The sequence below is a fragment of the Rhincodon typus genome, chromosome 3 (genome assembly GCF_021869965.1).
Source record: "Rhincodon typus isolate 14 chromosome 3, sRhiTyp1.1, whole genome shotgun sequence".
Lineage (NCBI taxonomy): Eukaryota > Metazoa > Chordata > Chondrichthyes > Orectolobiformes > Rhincodontidae > Rhincodon > Rhincodon typus.
Window position 1 is genome coordinate 77,918,086 of NC_063334.1, and position 20,181 is coordinate 77,938,266.

At 39.8% G+C, this 20,181-nt stretch overlaps 1 protein-coding gene across 1 annotated transcript in view; it reads left to right on the forward strand.

The window, feature by feature from the left end:
* Window positions 1-20,181, forward strand: part of LOC125481791 (solute carrier organic anion transporter family member 4C1-like) — a 115,506-nt gene that overhangs the window by 35,014 nt on the left and 60,311 nt on the right. The window contains exon 3 of the mRNA XM_048593698.1: window positions 12,872-13,066. Coding sequence (XP_048449655.1) covers window positions 12,872-13,066 — 195 coding nt within the window. The remainder of the gene's footprint in view (window positions 1-12,871; window positions 13,067-20,181) is intronic.

Sequence of the window (20,181 nt, forward strand, 5' to 3'; positions counted from 1 at the left end):
AGAGCTGGTGTATTGTTCAGGGAGTCAGGTTTTTGGACATTTGGAATGTCTTTTGGGATAGAAAAAAAGGATGGGTCTAACCTAAATTGGAAAGGGACCAATATCTTAGCAGGGACATTTGCTCATTCCATTAAGGGATACATTATACTGGTAGAGAGGGGGAATGGAGGAACTTTAAGTAGCAGTGTAAACAGAAAGATTGATGGAGAAGGTTCTGAATGTGAGGAGAGCACGTCAATGAGAAAAGAAAGACAAGAGAGTCAGAGTATGTAGTAATTCTGAAGAACTAAATTGCATTTATTTCAATGCAAAGGGTCTTACAGGGCATGTTTAAGAACATGGGAATAGCATGTCACAGCTATTACAGAAAGTTATCCGAGAGATAGACAAGACTGGCAGCTCAATGTTCTGGGTTTGAGATGCAATAGGAAGGGTAGAAAAGGAGTCAAAAAAGAAGGGTGATGCGGTGTGGGTGGCATTTTTGATTAAGGAATACATTACTGCTTTATTTGGGGAAGATATTTCTGAAAAATAGTCCAGAAAAAATATATGGGGAGAAATTACAAATAAGATACAAAAGATCACTCTGACAGGATTGTACTATAGGTCCCCCAATAGTAAAAGAGAAATTGAGAAACAAACATATAGGGAGATATCAGATATATGTGAGCGTAAAAAGGTTGTAATCATGAGGAATTTTAATTTTCCAAATATTGACTGGAGCTACCATAGTGTTAAAGGTTTGGAAGGTGACAAATTTGTCAAATGTGTTCAAGAAAATTTTCTTTATCAATATGTGGATGCTCCTGCTAGAACAGGAGCAAAACTAGATCTTCCTTTGGGCAATAAGGCAGGGCACGGTCTGAAGTAAAAGTAGGGAAATACTTTGGGTCTAGTGACTCTATTAGTTTCAAAATGGCTATGAAAAAGGATATGCTTTCCATAAAAGTTGAAGTTTTTAATTGGAGTAAGGCAAATTTTAATGGTATGAGACAAGAACTTCCAGAAGTTGATTGAGTAGACAATTTGCAGGTAAAAGAACGCCTGACAAGTGGAAGGCTTTCAAGTGTGATAACGAAACTTCAGAGGCATTTTGTTTCTGTTAGAGTGAAGGGTGAGGCTGATAAGATTAAGGAACAATAGATCAATAAAGATATTGAGGTACTAGTCAAGAATAAAAGAGAAACAACTTGGTTCAATTGAATCTCTTAATCAATATAAGGAGTGTAGGGGCATTCATAAGAGAGAAATCAGAAAGGCAAAGAGGGGATATGAGATAGCATTGGCAGATAAGGTTAAGAATAATCTAAAGAGATTCTACAAATACATTAAGAGCAAGCTTGTAACTAGAGAGAGGATAGGGCCTCTTAAAGATCAAGGCGGTTGTCTTTCTGTTGAACCCCAGGAGATGGGAGAGATACTAAATGAATATTTTGTATCAGTTTATATGACGGAGAAAGAATTAGAGTCTAGAGAATGCAGAGAAATAAACTTTGATGTTTTAAAACAGTTCACATTACAGAAGAGGAAGTTTGGGAGGTCTTACAGAATATAAAGGTGGATAAATCGCTGGGACCTGATCTGACGAATCCCAGAATGTTGTGGGAAGTAAGGCAGGAAATTACGAGACCCCTTGCAGAAATATTTATATCATCTATAATTATGGGGTGAGTTGCTTGATGATTAGAGGGTGGCTAATGCTGTACCTTTGTTTAAGAAAGGTTGTAAGGAGAAACCGGGGAACTATAAACTTGTGAGTCTGACTTTGGTCGTGAGTGAATTGTTGGAGGTGATTATACAACATAGCATTTATGGACATTTAGAGAGGCAAAAATTGATTAGAGATAGGCATGGTTTTGTGCGAGGAAAATCATTTCGCATAAACTTGATTGGGTTTTTTGAAGAAGTTACCAAAAAGGTTGATGATGGCAGAACAGTAGACATTGTTTATTTGGATTTTAGTAAAGCCTTTGACAAGGTTCCACATGGTAGATTAATTAGTAAACTTAGATCACTTGGGATTCAGGGTGAGTTTGCCAACTGGACACATAATTGGCTTAATCGCAGGAGACAGTGAATAATAGTGGAGGTTTATTTTTCGGTCTGGAGGCCTGTGACCAGCAGTGTTCCACAGGGATCGGTTCTGGGTCCTCTTTTGTTTGTTATTTATATAAATGAATTTGGATGAGAACATAGAAAGCATGGTTAGTAAGTTTGCGGATGACACCAAAATTGGTGGCATAGTAGCCAGTGAAGGAAGTTTTCTAAGATTACAAAGAGATTTTGCTCAGTTGGGTCAATGGGCTGAAAAAGTGGCAGATGGAGTTCAATCTGGATAAATGGGAGGTATTGCATTTTGGTACAACAAACAAGAGTAGGGCTTAGACAATTAGTGGTAGGGCCTTGGATAATGTTGTAGAACAGAGGTACCTAGGGGTGCATGTACATAATTCTTTGAAGTTTGTGTCACACATAGACAGGGTGGTTAAAAAGGCATTTGGCATGCTTGCCTTCATCGCCCAGTTCTTTGAGTATAGGAGGTGCGATGTCATGTTGAGGTTGTACAGGACATTGGTGAGGCTTCTTCTGGAATACTGTGTCCAGTTCTGTTTGCACAGTTATAGGAAGGTTATTAACAAGTTGGAGAGAGTTCAGAAGAGAGACATTTACCAGTATGTTGCTGGGTATGGAAGGTTTGAGCTATAGAGAAAGGCTGGATAGGCTGGGATGTTTTTCACTGGAGCGTAGGAGGTTGAGAGATGACCTGATAGAAGTTTACAAAATAATGAGATGTATAGATAGAGTTAATTGTAGTTGTATTTTCTGTGGTTAGGGGATTTCAAGACCAGGGGACACATTTGTAAGATGAGAGGAGAGAGATTTAAAAAAGATATGAGACAATTTGTTTACACAGAGGATGGTTTGCACGTGGAATGAAATTTCTGATGAGGTTGTGGATGCGGGTACAATTACAGCATTTAAAAGACATTTGGATAGATACATAAAAATGAAAAGTTTGGAGGAATATCGGCCAGGAGTAGGCAGGTGTGACTAGTTTATTTGGGATTACGTTCAGCATGGACTGGTTGGACCGGAGAGTCTGTTTCCGTGCTTTATGCCTCTAGACTCTATGACTCTATGTCCTATGTGTCTAGATCGCTTTGAAGTCACAATTCCACCTCATTTTTTTTGTCATCAGCAAATGTGGAAATATTATATTACAGTCCTTCAACCATTTTGTTTATATGTTGTGAATAGCTCGGGCCAAAGCAATGATCGTTGCAGTACACCTCTAGTCACAACTTGCTATCCAAAAACGACCCACTCTATAAAGTAACATAATTTTCATGGAAAATTGCAACTTTTGTCCAATTTTAGGACTTGGCTAGTTATTGTATCTATGTTAAAAATACTCCACCAGAAGCAGGGGAATACAGATCTCACATGTAAGTGGTCAGCAAACAGCTCCAGCAGACTGGTTTTTGGGACTTATTTCATATATCCATTCTTGTAAGTTTATAGTATTTAAGTTCTTTATTGAGATATGCTATGGATGCCAAGCTAAGTACTAAATTGGTATTATAATTCCAAAGGTTTTGATAGTTTTTGCAGTGTTATGTAACATCTACAGAGCTAGTTTACTGGCAGTAATCCGAAGCGTCAATGTTTGGTATCTGTACTAATTTGACTTGATTCATTGGAAATGAGAAAGCAGTGTAAATGGTGAACTGTGCAAAATATCAAGGTTCATGTCCATTAGAGATTATGACATACAGCTCAGCACTTGACTAAGGCTGCAAATCAAATAGACTGGCAAGAAACTAGGAGAGGTAATGTAAGGTTGGAGAAATGGAAGTCAGAACACCAATTTATTTTTTTGGAAGTGAATCAAATGTTATCATCTATGAAATCTATATATGTATTTATAAGTGCTTCTGAGCCAGCAACTGCTGAGTTATCTTAAAGTGTTATGTTAAACGAGTGATAAATTGGAACCGTTATTGCATTTTGAGTGCAAGACAAGTAAGATTTCAGCTGACAATGACAAGAATATGATAATGCCACCTTACACGCTGGTACGCTTACCTGTTCCATGAATAAATGAGTTTTCAAAAAGATAATCACAAGGACAAAGAGGTGCAATAAAACTGGGCTTATGAGCATTATAATGTTGGTAATCAGCAAATTTAGCGCTTTAATGTCATGGTAACTTTTTTTAACCAATAATTTCAAAAAAAAAGCAAAACTAAAAACTTCACAGTCAATTTATTTAAACAGAGCTTATCTGTGTAAAACCATAAGACAAGGAGCAGAAGTAGGCAATTCAGCCAATCAAATCCAGTCAGCCATTCAATGATGTCATGGCTGATCTCACGATCTTCAACTCCATTTTTCTGCCTTATCTTTGAAATAACTCCAAAGAGGCTGGTATCACTTCACCAAGACACCTTTTATTTACACACACATAGTACTTGACACTGGTCCAGCTTCCTCAGAGCCAGCTGTCAGAGTGAGCAGAACCCCTGAGACTCCTGTGTTTGATGAATGAACCAGTTTGAATGGGCATCTACAATGACTAAAAACATTGAGCCCATGAAACGGCCAGGATAGTTGAGGTGTAATCAAGTCCAGAGTTTACCGGGCTATTCCCACGAATGTGGTGGAGCTGCTGGCAGTAATTTTTGACCTTGTTGGCACTCTGGGCATTGCCACACCAATGCGGCTATGTCTGAATCTAACTCTGGCCACCAGACATAACTTCTTGCCGACGTCTTCGTTTTGGACACCCCTGGATGACCCTGGTGGAGTTCAGCTAGTATCTGGCAGTGACCTTTGCTCAGGATAATCACTCATGCTATCCATAATACAATGCTGTCTTCTATGGTGATTTGGCCTCGCCATGTCCAGAAAATTTTCAGTTCTGATTGTGATGGTCCTTTTTGTTTCCCCGATTATCACCAGGAATTTTAGATTTGCCAGGGCCAGATCTTTTTGCATCCACTGTTGAATATTTTCAGTGGTGACCGGAAGGGTGTCCAGAAAGTTTAAAACCAGAACAGACTGCCCTAGTGGTGGCACGGCCAGCGGTGAATCCACCAATGGGGAGGTGGCTCAAGGCATCTGCATTTGCCTTTTGGCCTCCAAGATTGTGTTCAGGCTTGTAATTATATGCACTTAGAATGAGAGCTCACCACTGAATTCAACCTGAAGCTCTGGACAGCAGGGCCGTGTCCACTTTGAATAGACCTAGCAAGAGTTCGTGATCTGTTGCTATTACAAATTTATATCCATAAAGGTATCGGTGGAACATTCTCATACCAAAGATTACCGCCAAACTTTTCTTCTCTATCTGGGTGTATTTGCACTCTGCATCAGCCAAGTCCGGGAAGCATCCATTGGGCCATCTGTGAGCCAATACTACCCCGATATTGTATGGGGAGGCATTACATGTCAGCACCAGATCTCGCTTGGAATCATAGTGGGTCAACACCTTAGATGATGATAACTGCTTCTTCACTTCCCTAAACGCTACATCTTGGCTACAATACCAGTTTCAAGGCTAACCCTTTATCTGTAGCAAATGTAACGGTGCCAGGATGGAAGGCCAAGTTACGGGTGAACTTTCTGTAATAATTCACCAACCCAAGGAAAGACCCAAGTTCAGGTACAGGAGAGCCAGGGAACCTTTGATCTCCCTCACACTATCATAGAATCATAGATCATAGAATCCCTACAGTTTGGAAACAGGCCCCTCGGCCCAACAAGTCCACACCAACCCCCAGAGCATCCCACCCAGATCCCATCCCCCCAATCCACACATCCCTGAACACTACGGGCAATTTAGCGTGGCCAATCCACCTAGCCTGCACATCTTTGGACTGTGGGAGGAAACCGGAGCACCCAGAGAAAACCCACGCAGACACGGGGAGAATGTGCAAACACCACACAGACAGTCGCCCGAGGCTGGAATCGAACCTGGGTCTCTGGCACTGTGAGGCAGCAGTGGTAACCACTGAGCCACCATGCCGCCCCTAACCCATTATCTTCTAATGGGTGTAATCCGGTCTTGTTGATTCTGTAGTCTTAGCAGGTCACCTGGGGTGCCTGCAACACACATTTTTCCCTTCTAATGGGTAAGCTCACCATGGAGAAACATCTAAGGACTATGTCCAAGGTTGCTAAATGTTCTTGATTGGTCTTCCCTGTTATTAGCATGTCTTCCAGATAAATGGAGACCGGGGTTGACTTTGTAAAATGTTGTCCATTGTCCAATGTAAAATGGCACAGGTTGATGACACCCCAAATGGCAGTCTTGTGTAACGGTACAAGCCTTTAAGGGCATTAATTGTAGCATACCTGTGAGAATCCTCATCTAAGCGTAATTGCGTGGCTCCTGGCCAGCTTCATGAAAGACATGACTACCACCCCATCCCCTCGCCAGCTTTGCATATAAGTCCTCTATGTGAGGGACTGGATATTTATCCAGAAGTGGTTTACTGTTTGTTTAAAATCCACACAAAGGCGAAACGACACTTTGCGCTTCACAAGCAGTACGATTGGTGCTGCCCATTCCACTAACTGCACAAGTTTGATTATTCCTTCACTTTCCAGCCTTCTGATTTCTGTCTCTACTTTTGCCGGTAAGGCAAATGGCACTGGACGGGCCTTGCAGAATCGTGGAATTTCTTCCTGGGCAACATGCCAGGTGGCCTTGGTTCCATTGATAGTCTTGGGATTTTAATTAGGAATTAACTCAGACAGCCATTTCTAATGGAAAAACATTGAACCAATTGAGACAAATCTTTCTCAACAAATTTCTCCCTATCAGGCTTTGGCCCGAACCTATTATTACAATCAATGGTAGTTGAGCCAGTGTTTTCTCATACGAGACCAGAGCCACAGTTGTACCCTTAATCTGTAAAGGTTCCCCAGTATAAATTCTAGTCTAGCCAAGAGCTTACACAAGTTTAAGAGTTGGAGTGCAGAGCAAATTTTGTTAAAGACTGGTACTGCAATCACTGATACAGCTGCCTCAGTATCAACCTCCATTAAAACCAGGTGATCCTTTAACCAGACATTTATTTTGATTGGTTCTGATTTGGATGTTGCCAAGCAATTTAACTGTTCCATGCCACATGTAGGTAGGCTTTCCAGGGTGTGCATTCTTCTGGTTACTAGCCTATGAGTTCTCTTACTCAATTCAGGCCTAGTGGGACTCTTGCTGTCTCGAGTCTGCATACCAACAGCAACTACAATGGCTTGCTGTCCCAAATCCTGAAGAAAATGTTAACTGTTTGGCCGAGGCTTTCCTTTGTTTTGGGGTTTTGCTGTGGACTGACCTAGAGCCCCTCTGTTCAGCTATCTCCTGAGTGAGGCTATGCAATTGTCTTTACTGAAGTGGTATAGCCCGACCACAGTCGGCCTTGCGGAGGTGTCCACTTCCATCAGCATACCCTGTAACTCATACTCCATTTGATTCACTTGCTGCATTTTCTAATGACAAAGACAGTTGTAGTGCTTGTTTGAAGTCCAGATAGGATTCAGCTAATTGGCGCTTTTGCATGATTATATTATTAGTCCTATTCTTGTCACCACTGAAATAACTCCACAGAGGCCGGTATCCTGCCACCAAGTCACCCTTTAATTACATGGGGAGAGTCCTTGACACTGGTCCACCTTCCTCAGAGCCAGCTCTCAGAGTGAACAGAACCTCTAACAGTCCTGTTTATATCTGTCAGCCAGGGCTCCCTGATTAGACCAGGTTAACAGCTCCAACCAGGGAACTCATATTCCATGAGGTCCACTTGGCTGACCTTGTTACAATTACTGCAATCCCCACAATCCTTGATTCCCTTACTAATTAAAAATCTGTCTATCTCAGCCTTGAGTATACTCAATAGCCTAGCTTCAACAGCCCTCTGTGGTAAAGACTTCCACAGATTTACACTACATTTTTTATTTATTCCTGGGATGTGGGCCTCGCTGGCTGGGCCAACATTGATTGCCCATCTCTATTTGTCCTTGAGGAGGAGAGGTGACCTACATTCTTGAACTGCTGTTCTTGGTGTTGTCGGCAATGGAGGGTTTGAATTATAAGGAGAGGCTGGAAAGGCTGGCACTTCTTTTCACTGGCGTGGGGGAGATTGAGAGTCTTTTCCCTAGGGTGGAAGATTTAAAACAAGGGGGCAAGGAGGAGAAAGATTTAAAAAAGACACGAGGGGCAACATTTTTACAAGGAGTGGCTTGTGTGTGAAATGAACTTCCAGAAGAAGTGGTGGATGTGGGTACAGTTACAATGTTTAAAAGATATCTAGATAAGTACATGAATAAGAAATGTTTGGAGGGATATGGGCCAGGTGCAGGCAGGTGGAACTAATTTATTTTGGGATTATTTTCAGTGTGGATTGGTTGGACTGAAGGATCTGTTTCTGTACTGTATGACTCTATGCTGAAGTCCATTAGCTATAGCAAACTCTCAATGAAAATGGTGAGAGAGTTCCAGGAATTTAACCCAGTGATACTGAAGGAACAGCAATATACTAAATTCGGATGATGAATAGCTTGGAGGGGAACATGCAGGTGGTGCTGTTCCCACATAGCTGTTGCACTTGTTCCTCAACATTTTTATCTGTTAAATAACTTGCCCAGTCCACTTCAACTGACTCTGACCTTATCCCAATGTAATTGTCCTTATTAAGTTACAACAGTTGCTCCAAACCAAATTTAACTCCAACTGAATGCTAAATTCTATCATGTTGTGGTTATTGTTTTCTCAGGGATCTTTTACCCTGAGGTCATAGTATTCTCAGAAACTGACCAGAATACATTCTATGATTTCTTCCTCCTGATTACTTTTGTCAATTGATTTTCCCAATCTTCGTGAAGATTAAAGTCACTCAAGCTGCCATTTTTATATAAACCTTCGTTAATGCCTGATTTATTCTCTGTCCTATAAACCAAGTACTGTTAGGCAGCATTTTCTCCCCTTTGTCATTTCTAACCCGCACCTGTATGGATTCTACATCTTCTGACCCAAGACCATTTCTTGCTATTGTACTTACTTCACCTCATGTTAACAAAGCTACCCCACCACCCTTTCCTTCCTTCCTGTCCTTCTGAAAATTCACATACCCATGAGCATTTAGTTCCCAGCTTTGATCTCATTGTATCCATGACCCTGTAATGGACATATGATCATACCCATTAACTTCTATTTGTTTATTTTCTTCTGTATACTATACAGGTCTAAGTAAAGAGCCATTAATGTTGGCTTTTTCCCATTGTTTTCCCCTTTGACCCTATTTACAGATGTTTTTACAGATGCTTATACAATCTGTATCCTCTATCCCACTCCCAGTATCAGTATCTAAACACCCACCCTGCAGTGCTGAAATATTCTTTTTCTTTCTAAGCTTCTCCCAAACCCTTCCCCTTCCTGTATTTACTTTAAACCCTTCTCTATAGCCCTAGTTTATTGACTTGCCAGGATACTGGTCCAAGCCAATATTCCCTGTTGTTTCTCTGATGTCTATCCAAGACAACAGCTTCTGGAGGAGGAAGCCCATTTATCGGCACACCGATTGAAAGGCATAGAACTTTCTCATGGCTACATAGCCCAGAAGAACTGTTGCATCCCAGCACACTCAAGTGAAGCCTATGCCACTAGAAAAGCTCTCTTCTACCTTTCTACTCTTCTACTGGTACTGGCACCCCTTGACCAAAACCCATTCTTCCACACCAATTGTTGAGCCTTTAACTCATTGACTTTATCTGTCCTATGTCAGTTTCCCCATGGCGCAATTAGTTATCCTGAAATTATTATTTGGATATTCTGCCTTTTAGTTTAGCTCCTACCGTTTTAAAATCTTTCAGTAGAACCTCTTTTCTAGTCCTGTATCTGGTGTTGGTATCAAAGTGGACAATGATAACTGGATGCCTGCTCTTCCATTCCAGGTTCCTCCATAGCACCAAGGAGGTGTCTTTAACCCTGGCAACAGGCAGGCAAAGTAGTGTCCAGAACTTGTGTTTAGGGCTACAGGGACCAGAATGTGTAACCGCTAATTATATTGTCCCCCTGCCACTACAATGTTCCAATTTTGTCCCACCACTTAAATTGCTTTGTGTACCATGGTGTTATGACCATTTCATTTATCCTGCCTGCAGTCCCTAGTCTCGTCCATGCAGTTTTCAAGAACCTCAAAACTGCCTGATGATTGCGGGGGCTGAGGCTCATCGAGAACTGTCCCTTCAGCCACCGACCCTGCCTCACCAGTAATCACATCTCCTGTCCTTGATCACACACCAGATTTAAACGACCTAATCTAAGTGGTCTGATCGTCTCCTAGGTCAAAGTGTCCAGGTAATTTTACTGATCGCTGTGCAATGTTTGTAGCCTGGACTCGAGCTCCTCAACTCAGATCCAAAGTTGTTCAAGCTGTAAACACTTGCTACAAATCTGTTCACTGTAGATAATCTTGGTGTCTAGCAGTTCCCACATTCTGCAGCTGTAACAGATCACTCAACCTGCCATCTCTATTGCATTTTATTTAAGTTATTTTTTAAACACTCTGGTATCTTGTTACACCTGAAGTATCCCCACTGTTTACACTTCATATGCATTTTGTTTTAATGACAGTATCAATGTTATACCTAACAAGAGTCTTTTTAAAAAAAGAATAAAAAAACTAGGGACCTGAACACAAACATGAAGACCTTACTATCCTCAAAATACTAGAAAAACCCACCAATCCAATTCATGAATCAGCTGCCTTCTTTATTCAATACCTACCAAATACCTTTCTCCTTCACCTGCTGAACTCCTTATGATGATCAACTACACTAACCACAGAGTCATACAGCACAGAACCAGACCCTTTGGTCCAATCAGTCCATGCCAACCATAATCCCAAACTAGACTAATCCCACCTGCCTGTGCTTGGCCTATATCCCTCCAAACATTTCTTTGTGTAGTCGCACACATGCACCTGGTGTAAAAGGCCTATCTGACTCATTTAGTGAGGATCCCATTTCAAATGGTTCTTAGTTGGGCTGCTTCATCAATGAAACCCTTGAAAATAAACATGCTCAAATCTTGTAACTATAGAACTTAAACTTCAGATTTCACTTTAATGCCAACTCCAAACTGAATTAGACTAAATTAGGTTTGTACAAATTAGGATTTAGACACTACCTTACCCAACAAATGCTTGCAGTCAATCCACACTCAGTTTGCTGTGTGCCTACAGATTTGTTCTCATGATGCCTAGATTCAAACCAGATCTTCCAAAATGTTCTTCATTTCTGAGCAATGTTAACCATGATGAAGGGAAAGCAGATTCTTTGATTGAGTCCTACATCATATTCCTTCACCCACCCCTTATATCTGCCCTGGGATAGAAAATCTGTGCCAGCATCACTTTTTTCTTTTCCGTGAGTCAAATTCTACATCAATTACCTTCTTATGATGTTTTTAAAATCAATTTACAGATGTTAAGGAATTTGGCAAAACATGCAAACAAGATAGCGTAACAGATCACACTGATTAAAGTAATTCAAAATATAGGGTGAAGTAGTTGGCATAATGGCAATATTAGCTGAAAAGATTTTATATTCAAAACTCTTCTTGAATCCTTTCTTTTTGTAATTTGTAGTTTCTTCTATTCATGGAAATGAAGGTCTTCTGTGGTGCTGATTGCTTCCCAGAATCTTTGATATTTATTCTTTGTTCATAAATTAATTGTAACTGCTGAAAGTGATTAGCCTAGTGTCTGCATGCACACACCTTTGACTCACAACATACGTGCCAGTGCATGTGCAATTCCTTCAAACACTGATGTTATTGATGTGCATTTATCAAAAGTAACCAGTTGTGGCCTTCTCCTGCGTGGTAACCTCAGTACATACCTGTAATTTTCCACTGCTCCCTCAAACTCTTCAACTTCAGCTCCTGGGTAACAGTGTCTTTGTCACTACCACTGCCTTGAACTGCCTGCTGCTCAGGAAGCTTCACCATTTTGGGTTTGTTCCTTTCCAGCTGCAGTGGGAGGACACAATGATATTCAGTCAGTTGGAAGTGACCTTGGGCATCCAGCAGCTTTGTCTCAGGACTCTGAGAAGTCTTTTGTTTTTGGGTAAATGAGGGAGAAGCTATTTGGGAGCAAGATGAGGAGAAAGCATTTTTACTCAGAGGGTTGTGATTCTTTGGAAGCTGAGTTATTTAGTGTTGTCTGAGAACATTGGTTTAAATCCCATATGATAGCTGGTGAAATTTAAAATCAATTAGTTAATTAAAACCTTGAATGAAAAGAAACCTTGGAATTGAAAGCATGTTTCAGTCATGGTGACCTTTAATCTGTTACCAATTGTTGGAAAATTCAGTCTGGTTCATTATGATCCTTATGATCTATCATCCCTACATGGTCTGGCCCGCGTTCAACTACATACTCAAAACAATGTGGCTAATTCTTAACTGCTAACAAAGACAATTAAAGGTGACAGCCAATGCTAGACTTAACAACAATGCCAACATTCCATGAAAGAAAAACAAAAGCCCTTGTCACTATTTTCATTTTTTTCAAATCATCTGCAGCCTGAGAGGAAATGATTTATTTAGGCCAGCGTTGACCTCCTTTCTTACGTTCTTATCCCCACCATTAAAGTGTCATTTGTGCTGACTTCTTGACCATGGTATTGTTCCACAGGACCATAGTTGATGGGGTGAAGTAAGAACTAATGGCAATATTAATTATATAGTACCATTTGTATTGGGATGGACAGGTCCTAAAAAAAATTGGTTAGACAGGTAAGGAATTTCTCCAGATACAGAGCTTTCAAACTATTATGATAGTTATACTATTTCTTTTTCTTTCAGATACTTGTGCAACCCTTCACAGTAATGTCAGCAGACCAACTTGCGATCCCTCCACGGCAACTAAGTCCTCCAATTTTCTACTTGTGTTTCTTCTGGGTCAACTGCTACATGGGGTGGGAGGAACCCCTTTGTACACACTGGGAACGGCCCACATTGATGACTCTGTCTCCACTGAGAAAAGTTCCCTTTATATTGGTATGTTTACCTATGGTTTGTCATTTTATGTGAAATTGTGTACAGTTTTATTATCTAAGTTACTAGATTTTTAGAAAACTGTAGTACTTTGAATAGGAGAATAGTTCTGATACTTAACATTAATTTTTAAATGGCAAGGCACAGATGTTATGTCATTAAATTGACAGTTGAAGGATTTGTCTTAGTCTGGTCAGCAAGGGGTAATTATCATCACATTCACAAGTAATATGATGGTGCATTTGTGTTTCTGTTCTGTTTAAAGGAAATTTTTTTCCGTGTTGGAGAGAGATTTTAAAGAGGAGTCTGAGTTCCTTGTTCAGCTGCACAAATCGATCTTTGTTCGGACCTTGTCACCAACGCAGCCTGGGAGAGGTCACTGGAAACAGATTCCGAGACACTCCTCCCCCGTCCTTCAGCCCCCCCAGTAAAGTACTGGATATTTATACATTCCACATTACAATGATTACATGCAGCATTGACATCAGCACCTGCCACCTCCCCTTTGACTGTTATGACCCTCCCAAGACATTTGCCAGCAGCATCATTCTGAGTGGGTGCTGTTCGTTACTTTGTGAAGCTGCGATTGTTTATTTTCCCAATGTCTCAATGACTAATTAATGTTTTTTCATTTGTTCCTTTACATTGCTATCTGTTTTCTGGTGTCCTTTCACGAGGTTATCTGTTTATACCCTTTGTTATACGTTATTCAGTTCTTGGTGTTTCTACCCATCTGTCCTTCAATCCCCCCGGCTGATGGGATGGGGGCTTCTTTCTACATCTACAGTCATTTGTCTAAAGGAATTTAGCTAAATTCCTTGATGTTAGTTTGTTAATTGCACTTATAATTTCAATAAGCCTACTTGTATAATATGTAATGGCAATTACTTAAAAAGCTTTGATTATGGTGAGATCAGACTTTTTCTCTTACACTTTACTAAATAAGAAGTTTTCTCCTTCCCACTAAGATTTCTATGAGACAATTCATTATCTTATCTGGTTGCCATAAGCATGAAGGCTATGATTCTGGCTGCGAAAATTGCTGCCTCAATTAACAAGTCTCTTCACCCATGGGCAACTCCAACAATGCTCCATTTAGGCCCTTGGCCTAGGTGCCAAGCTGGCCTAAGTCCTGCAGTACTGATCTAGGCAACAATGCCTGTTTTCCAAAACTTTGCTGCCTACTTTTTCACTTTGTTTCAACTGCTGATTGTCATGTGAACTAACCTTTAATGATTAACCCTTAATAGTATGCTTTGAAGTTATTATTTTTGAAGTGTGTACATGATGTTCAATAATCGCAAGCTGATTATACGTACTACAAAGTTTAAAATCGGCTCATGCTCAATTGGCGACAGATTACGCACGGACTTAAAAATTCTCCAGCTCTTTCTTCATTTTTACCCATGTTCTGCATATTACTTCAGTATTTTTTATCCTCTTTGTCTCCAATTGTAATTTTTACCTCCTTCTCACCAATACCAAAAGTCAGTTTCTGTATAGATTATGTGTCAGTGCCATAACATTTAAACTGTGTTTTTGCGCTCTTCCAGGCCCCACTAATCATTTTGTCAAGTAGTGTACATGTCTGAAATCCATTCTTCACTGCATTTTCGCCATGCATTCCTGCATGTTAGTTATTTCCAATGTAACAATCACCACTTTAACTTACATCGGCTTCTCAAGATCATGCTACACACTCTTGACTTTTAGGTGATCTTGTCAAAAGATCAAAAGTCACTAGAGGATGCCTGTATATCCTACATGCCTGGTCTAGTGTTCCAGAAGGTGGTCAAGTCAGCCAATTCAGTTCTTTTTAAAAAAAAACTTACGGGACTCACATATCTCCAAGAGAAAACTGTTAATTATGTAATTCCTTTGATTTCATTGGATATATTCCATTTAACTGCACCCAAAGTGAGTCATTCCCATTTACATTTGATGCTGTGTTACTTTGTTCCTGTTACTATGCTTTTATTCTAAATTAGAACCCATTAATTTCCATTATAATTGATTCCGGAACTCTGGAAAAACCTTACAGTCTGGACTATAAAGCAAAAAGAAGTATGTTTTCACAATAGTCTTAAAAGAGACAGACAAGCATGATTACTATGTGATTTCCAGCATTACTAAATTTTGCTTGTTGGTCTTTCTTACCAAAAAGCACGTACAATTTTCTCAAATGCAATTTGCTAGATTATACTTTACTTTCCTTCTTTCAAAATAATTCCAAATTCAACATTGACAACAACTGACTCAAGTTTCTTTTGTGTACAGCCTCTGCAGAGTTGTTGGCTAACAGATTTCAATTAATTTCTTCCAAAACAATCTATCCCAACTTTTCCTGATACAAATTAAAGCCATTTAGACTATTTCCATTGGCTCTTGTTTTAAATTAAAATTTAATGATTTAAATTTATTGTCCCTTTAAGATTCAGTTTGTGTTTGAACTAGCTACTTGTATCAAGTAATTTTATCAATCCCAATTTCAGAAACAATTACATCCAGGCTTGGTGGTATTAAATAGTGCTCTTATATTAGGGGTTCCAGTGATTGTAGTTAGTGTGGGGTTCTCCTGATTTCAAAGACTTTGCCTCCACGAGGCTTCCAGCTCCCTTGCTATGTTCTTGAAACCTGCTCAGAAACAAAAAATGAAATCCATTGGCACTGGAAGAAGCCCAGTGGGTTATTAATATTCAGAGTCACAAATCTCACCACACACATGGTGTTTGAGATGATTTAAAACTGCCAGCAGGAAGAGTTAACTGCTGGTCTCAGATGGGATAGAGCCCAAGTCACCAGGTGATGTTATGTAATACTTTCACATATTCAGGTAGAAAAACTGTCAGAAAATCTTTTAATAATGTCAAAGTGGCTTTCAAAGAATGTAGATGGACAAAACATTTCTGATTCCAAATTCAGAGTTCAAATTGGATGTCTTTTAAAAATATTTATCTGTCTTTTTGAGAACAAACTAAACCATTTTTTCCACAACATCTTTTCTACAGGAGCTTTAAAAAACTTTTTAAACTTTTCAATGAAATAAGATTTGAAAGTCTTGAATCCATGATTTCTAACTACTCCTTGCTTTAGTACTGATTTCAGTCAATTGTAAATGTAATTCACTCTCTGTGAATGCAATCCAATTTTCACAGAGGGCTTCTTTAACTTCACTGGGGGAGAGGAACTTGTAGATCTCATCTCTAACTGTGCCTAAGGATCCTACTCCTTGGTCCACCCCTTCCAGCTCATGGGTGACATCATACACTGGCTTTGTCTCACTACACAGATGAAACAGCGGGGGCAATGATATTCTCAAAGCTTGCAAGATAACGACCCCAGTTGCTGTTTGTTCATAGATTTCTGTCAGGCATGTTTTGATTTTTACTATTGTATGAAGTCTATTTCACCACCAGTTTCAACATCAATGTCCAGATTTTCCAGTCGCAAAGATGTACCAAGATGCAACATCCGACATTTATCTAAATTAAACTCCATCTGCCACTCCTCGGCCCATTGGCCCGTCTGATCAAGGTTCCATTGTACTCTGAGATAACCTTCATTATCCAATACAGCACCAATTTTGGTGTCATCGGCAAACTTAGTAACCTTGCCTCCTATATTCACATCCAAATCATTTATATTGGTAATCATTTTTACCTTGCACCTTTTACCAATTCCCACAGCTATTTATTTTCTTTATCCAACTGTAACCACACAAATGGACAGTATGGACAGTTTAATTCAGCTGTTCCTTTCATAAGCTCTTTCAAAAGTTGATCAAGGACACGTTTATAATTGCCTGCCCATTTTTCTACGATTTCCAATTAAGCTACCAATGCCAATGATCCTAATTTTTCCATTAAACTATCAACAAGTCGCATTTTTGAATATGCCAGTGACATGATAACCTCAATTAAAGACTGCTGCTTCTAACAGTTTCCCAAACATAAAGCCAATTAAACAGTTACTATTGTGATATGTTAGTTAGGTAGATAAAGAAAATATACAACTGTGACCAATGGGAATGGTTCACTGATACAGGAGGATAAACAGGCTGTTGGCATGGAATGTTTCGGTCTTGTTAAAGTGGCAAGGCAGCATCCTGCTCTCCAGCCACGGTATTAGGGAATTTGTCCCTTGGTCTTCCTCCTCTCTTTTTTCCTTCTTGAACATTTTACTTAGACACTGCTTCTGACTCATTAACCAGTTTTATGGTGGTGTTTTGGGAAACTGCACTCTCCCCATCCACTGTGGGGCTCTTTACCATCCCCGGGGTGAACTAGGGTCACTGTCCTGCTGTGGCCTTTTTCCTGTACCCAGTGGTTTTACTCGATTTTACTGTCCCTGTTCAACTGTGGGCCTCTTTACTGTCTCTGAGATGAAGTAGGGCCCAATCATTGTCTGCCTCACACGGCAGAACTTTCTTAGTCATCTTAGTACCACAACTTACAGCCAGGACCGACTGTAGGGTTTGTAAAGAATGGTAATATTAAATGTACTCACCCGATTAGGACCCACATAGTTGATCGTGAACTGGTGTGGTACCCTGCTCGCAACGCCAATTGTTGGAGAGAGATTGAAAAGAGGAGTCTGCGTCCCGTGTTCAGCTGCACATATTGAATTTTATTCGGAGCTCCTTACCAACGCAGTCTAGGAGAAGTCACTGACGACAGACTGCAAATCACTCAACCCCCTCCCAATAAAGTACAGGATATTTATACATTCCGCGTTACACTGATTACGTGCAACATTGACATCAGCGCTTATCACCTTCACTCCCCAGACGTTTGCCAGCAGCATCATTCTGAGTGAGTGCTGTTTGTTACCTTGTGAAGCTGCATTTGTTTATTTTCCCGACATCATAATGACTACATAATATTTTGCAATTGCCACTTACAATGCTATCTGTTTTCTGGTTTTTGGTAATCTATTCACACCCTTCATAGTACCTCATTCAGTTCTAGGTGTTTCTACCCATTTGTCCTTCAATCCCCCATGTTGATGGGATGGAAACTTCTCTCTATTATCTACAGCCATTTGTCTAAAGGAATTCAGCTAAGTTCCTCAAGTTTAGTTTGTTATTGTTCTTATAATTTCAGTATTCCTATATGCATATTATGTAACGGTAATTACTTAAAAAGCCTTTGATTATTTTGAGATCAGACTTTATTTTCTACACAATACTAAATAGTTTTTATTTCTTTCCTACTAAAATTTCAATTAAGCACTTCATTATCTTACCTGGTTGCGATGCATACGAAGGACATGATTCTGACTGTGTAAACAACTGTCTCAACTATCATTTCTCTTCAGCCATGGGCAGCTCCAACAGCCAAAATAACAAGTGACAAAAAAAAATTGTTTGCAAAATGTAGGAAAAGTGTAATTGCAGTTAAAGAAATTATGATGTTTCACATCACACAGAAGAAGATTTCATCAATGGTTAACCATTTATATATACTATACATTATTTATGTACATTTAAATATTCAAAAGTACTATTATATTGTAGTGTTTTCTGAGTTTAGGACTATTTAGTCACCCAAAAGTATGCTACTTGAGTCCATAGTCTTTCTACACAAAACTCTTTGTTTACAGATGGATTGTGACATATTCTCTTCACGAGGTTAGAGCATCTGCTACCGTCTAGATCACTACCTTCTCATGTGACCGTGACATCAGGTATATTCTGATGTTAACCTCATGACTCTACATTTCCCCTAAGTCTTTTTCCTATCATATTTACATTTGCTGGATCTCCCTCTGCAAACTCTCCGCTTTTACAGGGATAGTCTCTGGTGCTTTGACCAGTCTCACTGATATTTCTATGATATCACTTTGATGTCAAAGATGTTCTGTATTCTCCATTGTGTTGATGTAATTTGTCTTATGCTGTGGTCATGGAGCTTTTGTTCATCTGAGCCTCCATGTTTCTATTGGCTTCTTGTTCAATAATATTAGTGCAATGTGGGTTCACCTTGTGGTATCATATTCTATCTCAATAGCTGTAACTTCTCTCTGTTGGGGGCTGACATATACTCACTCCCTGAATATTAGCTCTTGTAATTCTGTGCTACGTGTTCATTATTGGAGTTTGAGCTGTTGTCTCTTTGCTGTTCCTCTTATTGTTTTACTGTTCTGTGGTCATTCACTATCACAGTAGATTTTAATACAGGTGACAGAGATGGAAGCTTTATTCTCAATGTCGTACCTGTCTGCCAAACCATTCTTTAGTAGTGAAGAACAATAATATATAAAAACAAGTTTGAGGTCTTTGTGTTTCTTCAATGAAGCTTTATCCATTTGTTTCCCTTTGTCCATTTGCTTGATTGGCACCAATCCACCATCTTGAATATCCAATCCTTTAACCACCAATCTATAGTGGAGGCAGTGTGTACCATCCACAATAAACACTACTGCCAAGCTCCTTCAACTGCACCTTCCAAACTAGCAACCTCTATCACCAAGAAGGACAAGAACAGCAGATGCATGGGAACACTAGAATACAAGAAATAGCAGCAGGAGTAGGTTATTCAGACCCTCAAGCCTGTCCCACCATTCTACAAGGTCATGACTGATCTGCCCCAGGCTTCATCTTCTCTTTTGTGTCAACTCTTAATAACCCTCAACTCTTTATTTCAAAAGTCTATCTACCCTCAACATTTATCCTGTTAAACCCCTGAGAACTTTGTATATTTGAACAAGATCACCATTCATTCTCTAATGAACAAAATCAAAATTGAATCCATTCTCAATGAATCAACCCTTTCACTCCAGAAATCAGCCGAGTGAATGTCTTTTGAACTGCCTCCAATGCCAAAATATCTTTTCTTAAATAAGGGGACCAGAACTGCACACAGTACACTAGATGTGGCTTCACCAACACCCTGCACAGTTGTAACAAGACTTCTATTTTTAAAGTCTATTTGTCTTCTAAATTACTTGCTGCATCAACTTACAGTGTTCTTGGTTTCATTAATAAGGGCATAGAGTACAAGAACAAAGAGGCAATATTGAACCTTTACAAGACACTTGTTTGACCTCAGTTGGCATATTGTGTACAGTTGTGGGTGGAAGATGCAAATGTATCGAAGAGAGTGCAGAAGCAATTTACA